This window comes from Fulmarus glacialis, unplaced genomic scaffold (assembly GCF_000690835.1).
Source record: "Fulmarus glacialis isolate BGI_N327 unplaced genomic scaffold, ASM69083v1 Scaffold45523, whole genome shotgun sequence".
Classification (NCBI taxonomy): Eukaryota; Metazoa; Chordata; class Aves; order Procellariiformes; family Procellariidae; genus Fulmarus; species Fulmarus glacialis.
The window spans coordinates 842-6,996 of record NW_009201844.1 but is presented as its reverse complement, the minus strand read 5'-3'; the positions used below and the strand labels follow the sequence as shown (position 1 = coordinate 6,996).

The 6,155-nt window shown below is 42.5% G+C and overlaps 1 protein-coding gene across 1 annotated transcript; it reads left to right on the top strand.

Annotated features, from left to right (window-relative positions):
• Positions 1-433: 433 nt before the first annotated feature.
• On the top strand, positions 434-5,527 carry LOC104074086 (RPE-retinal G protein-coupled receptor-like; the record flags this gene model as incomplete). Its single annotated transcript, XM_009574078.1, has 3 exons — positions 434-568; positions 3,597-3,753; positions 5,406-5,527. Coding segments are annotated over exons 1-3 (358 nt in total), but the record flags the coding sequence as incomplete, so codon positions are not given.
• Between the last annotated feature and the right edge of the window lie 628 nt (positions 5,528-6,155).

Here is a 6,155-nt window from a genome sequence, read left to right as displayed (position 1 = left end):
GAGGGGAAGACCTACATGCTGCAGAAATTCTTGGTTCATACTTCTCCCCTAATTACCAACTCAATGAGTGCCCCTTTGTTTTTCAGGTCACCCCCCAATTATATATTACATGTTTCCTTCGTTCCACAACCTTTAATTCTTTTCCAGTGTTGCAGAATTAACTGGACAGGGTTCTTAATCTTGTCTCTACAAAGAACTTGTTGTAATTGCAAAGAATGCTTTCATTTTGCTGGTGTCTGAAATACGATTTGCAGGAGAAGGGGGAGTGCGGGTTGATACTAGTCCCATCATTAATGACATTCTTGTGGGGATTGTAGTGGTAGGAGTAAAAACCCCAAAGCTTTTATATAATAACGAGCATGTGTCTGCACGTGAGCTGCTCCTTTAAGAAGCCTTGGGCTAGTGGAAGAAGGGGGATCCGGAGGAAAGGCAGCCCTACAGCTATAACAGAGGGCAGAGGTTAAATCTGTTGGCATTTTTATCGCAAGTATGGTCACTGCATACCCTCTCCCTGAAGGCTTCACTGAATTAGAGGTGTTTGCCATCGGCACTGCCCTGCTGGTAGAAGGTAAGCTCAGTGCGGGACCTCAGCAGCAATAAGATTTTTGCCCCTATTACTCCTGGTGGGAGGGGGAAGGAAAATTGAAGCGAACAGCAGCATTTGTGGTATGCTGATCCAGACCTATTGTGGTTACTGTGGCTACATCACTAGTACTTCTGGTGAGTAAATCAGGGTGAGCTGCAAGCTGTTTGCAGTGAAGATCTGCTCTGTATACATAGCTGCCCTATGGCAGGGAAGTACTTGCTACTTAGCTTTCTTACGAAGAATTTGGGAGTAAGATTTTGTTGTTGACTTTTAAAGGCAATTTTATCTTCCTTGGGGGAAGGATGTTGAAATGACTGATGATCTCTGAACAAAATTGGGCTGCTTGTTTTGTGGGCTGTGACAGCCATCTTATAATCAAAGATGATAGGTCCAAAATAGCCTGTTAACTGTTAGCATACATCCAGATTGCATTGGTAGCGCTGCAATTAATTGCTGCTGGATAAAAGTAACAAACAGAAATATACGTGCATGAGATTCAAAAGCTCTCACAGTGTTAAGAAGCAAAATTTGAGGTAGGAGACCGTATTCATTTAATTTAGCTAACGTGGGCTTTTCTTCATGCACGTGCCACTTTGTTGAGAGACTGCAACAAAACTGTGAATTTGTTCCTACCTGGCAGCTAATGAAGGACAGGCTTGTAGATAGGATTATTTCAGTGTCAGTCACTGGCGTCTCTCCTGAGCAACATCCCAGTCAGGGCCTGGGATCCCATCCCTGCAGAGTGCTGCTCAGCTGGGGATGCAGGGATCATGTGGCCCTACAGCAGAGGAGGAGAAGCTGTAAGCACCATCAGAATGGGATAAACACTCATCAGCTCACCCATGAATGTGGAGCATGGGAGAAAGGAGGATGCTCGCTCTCTCCTTGCAGGCGAGCTCAGCTGGAAGGCAGCATTGTATCTGCCTGCAAAGGAAAGCTGGAAGAGCTGGGTCAGAAACTCTTCCCTGGAAGAAAGAGAGAGAAGAAAAAGCTTCTACTACTGGCCCAGGGGCGAGCTGCTGCCTAAACAGAGAGTTCAGGGCTAAACCTGGCCAACAGCCATTAAGCCATCTGCAGGGCGTGGCAGGTCCTGTCTTGACTTTGCATTTCGTTACTGAGGGGTGAGAAGCGGCAGGAGGACCGGGACCCTGTCGGGTGGTGGCACAATGTTCCTGCTGGGGGAACGGCTGGTCGTGGTATCACAGCCCTGCCGGCCCTCACCTGCCCGCCCACCCACCTGTGCCCAGGGGCTGCAGCCTGCCAGGGACCTGCAGTTGTTGAAGTCCAAGCAAGGTAGCTGCTGGTAACCTTCACTTAAAACTAGATGTGGTCTGACACATTTATGTTTTACTAAACACAAGTATTTTCTATAGGGTTTTAGGCAGAATGTGCCCAGCAGATTGGCAATAATACTTTATCTTTGTCATCTGACTTAGAAGATCAAACTAAATAATTAAAGATTAATTCACTTTCTCAGAGATTCTGAGAGAAAGGCAATGAAGACCTTTTTTTGCTACAGCTTCTAAGTGCAGTTTGCAAAAAAGTGCTGGGGAGGAGGAAAACCTTGCATTCACTTTATTAACTGGACATATTTGCTGTTCTAAAGATGAAAACTCAAAGCTTTTTTTTTTTTAATTTAGTAAGTTCTCTATTTGTACACTCACGTTGGCCTTCAAGAAAGCACAGTGGGGTGAAGCCTGGAGCTTCCAAAACCAGGGGAAAGATAGAAAAAAGTTGATATAGTAATAACTCTTCAGCTCTACTCTAAATACAGTCACAACATACCTTTCCTAAAGGCTTGACTGCATTTGGGAGAGTTGGCAGCAGTTTTACCCTGTGAGTGGGAGGTAAGTTGGCAGGGAGGAAATAAGAACAGCAGATCTCGAATGGCTCCAAATATTTCTCCTGGAAATATTTTATGTTGTGTAATGAAAGATGCACATCAGCTGTTACTATGGTTATGCCATCAGCCATTAATGCAATTAAGGTAGGAGCAGGATTTCTGACTAGACAAAATCATCCATCTTATGTAACTGCAGAATTAAGACAATGAGCATAACTAACTACACTACTTTACACAATTAGGGAATATGGATTTTTTTCCTGCACTACATCATTTCTCTTTCCAAGAAGAACACAAAGAAAAAGACGTACTGCCTCTCATCTAACTGAGATTTAGAGATGGGATGTTGAGTCAAAGCCCCATCAGAGCTAAAATAATTCAGGTTGTCTTGAAAAGGACATTAAAGGACAAATTTGCTTGAGTTTAAACCAGTGAAGAATGGGTTTCAGGGTGGCACAGCTCCGTGCTGGGTGAATAGCTGGGGTTGCCTGGATGCTCCTCTCTGAGGACCAACGTTAACTTTTTTTTTTAAATCTATCAGTGACTGCTTTTTATAGTTAGATTATTCCTTTCCATGTATAGTCTATTGAGGAAGGGCAGTAATAAGATTGAGCTGGTGTGATTCAAGCACTGTCCAGGTTAACCTTAGACAGAAGCCCAAAGGGAGGCAGTTAACTGAAACGCGGCTAAGGGATTTCTATGCTTAAACACAAAAGAATGTTACAACTGCTGTTAAACGCAACCCGTTTCTCTACCAAAGACAGGCCTGAAGACGTGTGCACCAGCAGCATGTGCTGGCTTGTCACTCCCTCTGAAACTGCCTCCTCTGCATCTCCCTCGCTCTGACCCATGTGTCCCTGGATGGAGCCTAGCAATCAAGTTTCTCTATTAAAACAAAAGTCAGAATTACAAATAAGATTAAACCATTTCTGCTCCACAGGAGTGGGCATATCCCTGATGCAGTTTGAAGCACTGGCTTCAGCTGTCACCTATAACTTCTCTCCTGCAAGTCTTTGTGACTTGCGCACAGACTGTGACCACAACAGATACATTCCCTGTGCATAAGTTTCCACAGTAATTATTGTTCACTCATTAAAGAAAACAGCAGTATCATTGTAGATATTTTCCATTTCTAGTTGAATCACGCCAAACAATTCTGTATTTCAGCCCTGCTTGGTTTCTGTCTGAATGGCTTGACAGTTATTTCTTTCCGAAAAATCAAAGAACTCCGAACACCCAGCAATCTGCTGGTTCTCAGCATTGCACTGGCTGACTGTGGCATCTGCATCAACGCATTCATCGCTGCCTTTTCCAGCTTCCTAAGGTATATCTTCTTTTTCCTAAAGGATGCTCAGAAGAACCACATGAAAATTAACAGCTTAAGTTCTAAGAGGTCAAATTAATTAAATGACTCTTTCTAACATACCACCTAACCACCCTTTTCATTCTCTCAATCTGAAACAGCAAAATGAAACTCTGTATAGTTCTACCAGGCAAGTAAAAAAGCAGACTTTACTGTGTATAATCACTGACAGATTATAAGACTGATCATAGAACACATTTAACCAGACAGCTTTACCAGTGGTTATAGTCGAAGCTACTTCAATATCAAAATAGTAGTACATTTTCATTTGACTAAACCTCTAGACTGCCCCCAAATTTATCTGCAACTCTCTCTCGTTTTTTATGAACCTTTCCATTAAAGCACTTATTTGAGAAGTTTGTGGAAAATGAAAATGCAGATCTGTTAGCAGGGAGTTCACATCAGTTATGACACATTTGATTTTCCACATTTTCACATGTCAATCATTTAATCAGAGGACAGAAACAATATCAAGCATTTCAGTGAATAACTACAACAAACAAATCACAAGCAAACCATACTCAAAAAAACCCCCACCGCCCTATAAAATAGCTGATAAATAATTCCAATTAAGTAGCATATTTTTAAACCCTGGAAATAGAGAACAGCCAGAATGTGACCATTTTATTCTCTCTTAATGGATATAAAAACATTTTTGCAAATTAACAAGTCAGTAATAAGCTCCAATGAGGCCTTATTCAACGCTATGTTGCCTCCTGTATAGGTCACTCTTGTTTCAGAGACTTAACGTCTCACTGAAGTCAATAAAGATGCCTTTACTGAACTGGAGCTGAGAAGTTAAGGTCAATATATCAAAATGAGCTTGGTTTTAACAATTGCAGAACCTTTTCTTTTGAACGGGAGCAGAATTTTCCACGCCTCCCAAGAAGTCAGCAATCTCCTGTTCAAAGGGACTTTCAGGGCTAGTCTCCCAAAGAAATATATTGGTGTTCTGTAAATATATGAGAAAGGAGATTGCTGAAGATTTCCACCTCACAGCCAGCTTTATGAGCATGAGTCAGGTTAGATGAAAACAGAAAGAAAAAAAGCCATAGCTCCTTGCCATGGGTGACCACGATATTGAAGGCATGTGTCAGCAGATGTCTGCTACATGAGACCATCTCATCGTTCTTTTCAATCTATGTCTGCTAAGACATTTGGAGGCCTCAGTCTTGTTATCAGGAGTATTTTTATTTGTTGTGAGCTTTTGTACTGTTGCATGGTGAACACTGACTTTCCAAAAGGTTATTACTCATTTGCTACTTTCACATGTTGACAGATTGGCTGCTCCCAGTGGGTGCAAATTTTGAAGATACGGATAATTGGATTATAGATTTCAAATTAAAAAAACAACTTTCCAATACATAAATGCAGGGTTATATTTCCTTCTCCATATTAAGAGTAAAAATAGCTGTTGTACTATATCAGACACCACAGCAAGATAAATGCTGGCAAATACCTAAAGGCAACCACAGTAACAGCTTTCACAATATTTCTCAGACTCAGAAAGCACATGCACGGGCTATCATTTTACCCTCTCCGTTAATGCAATTTCCAAACATGTCTTCACCTTTTTCTATTATTTTCTTAACATTTTCCTTGTTTGTTGACAGATACTGGCCCTACGGCTCTGACGGCTGTCAAATCCATGGATTCCAGGGCTTCTTGACAGCACTAGCCAGCATTAGCTCAAGCGCTGCGGTCGCCTGGGACCGGTATCATCACTACTGTACAAGTAAGGGCTACAATTTACCTAGCAACCTTACCCAGATACTGCTATAAGGCAGCTTGCTTAGATTTCAGAGAATCAAAGCAGGCACCTATTTATTATCTGCGTATCTTATATGTAAGTTTATTTATCTTACACACTAGAGATAGAGCAAATATAAACAATCTCTCCAAAGGACCTCTTCCCGTACAGGGGGCACTAACCAACCACCTTCAGGAGATATTTCCTCTTCCAGATCACATCCAAGTCCTGACCCTCTTGCCACGCCTTCACCTTCTCCATAAGTAATTTTCAGTGCCCCAAGCAAAATCCAACTCCTCGTATTGAAGAAAAATCTATGCACCTTGGGCTTCCATCCAACACCCTGCTGTGTACCAAACAGATTTTCATGCCCACGCAGAGTTTACTAATTACAGATAAATTTCATGTAGCTAGAGAGCTGCCTCTGCAGGTACAGCAGCTGGAACAGAGCCCACAGCAAAGCACTTCTGCAGAGTATGATCGGGCAGACAGAGCTCAGAAGCCCCGCTGAGCGACACACAGGCACTTTGGGGTGCGAGAGCCATTTGTGGCGTTTGTGCTGTGTTCCAGGCCCCCTTATGAAGAACTTGGTACATTTGTGCCCAAGCAAGGA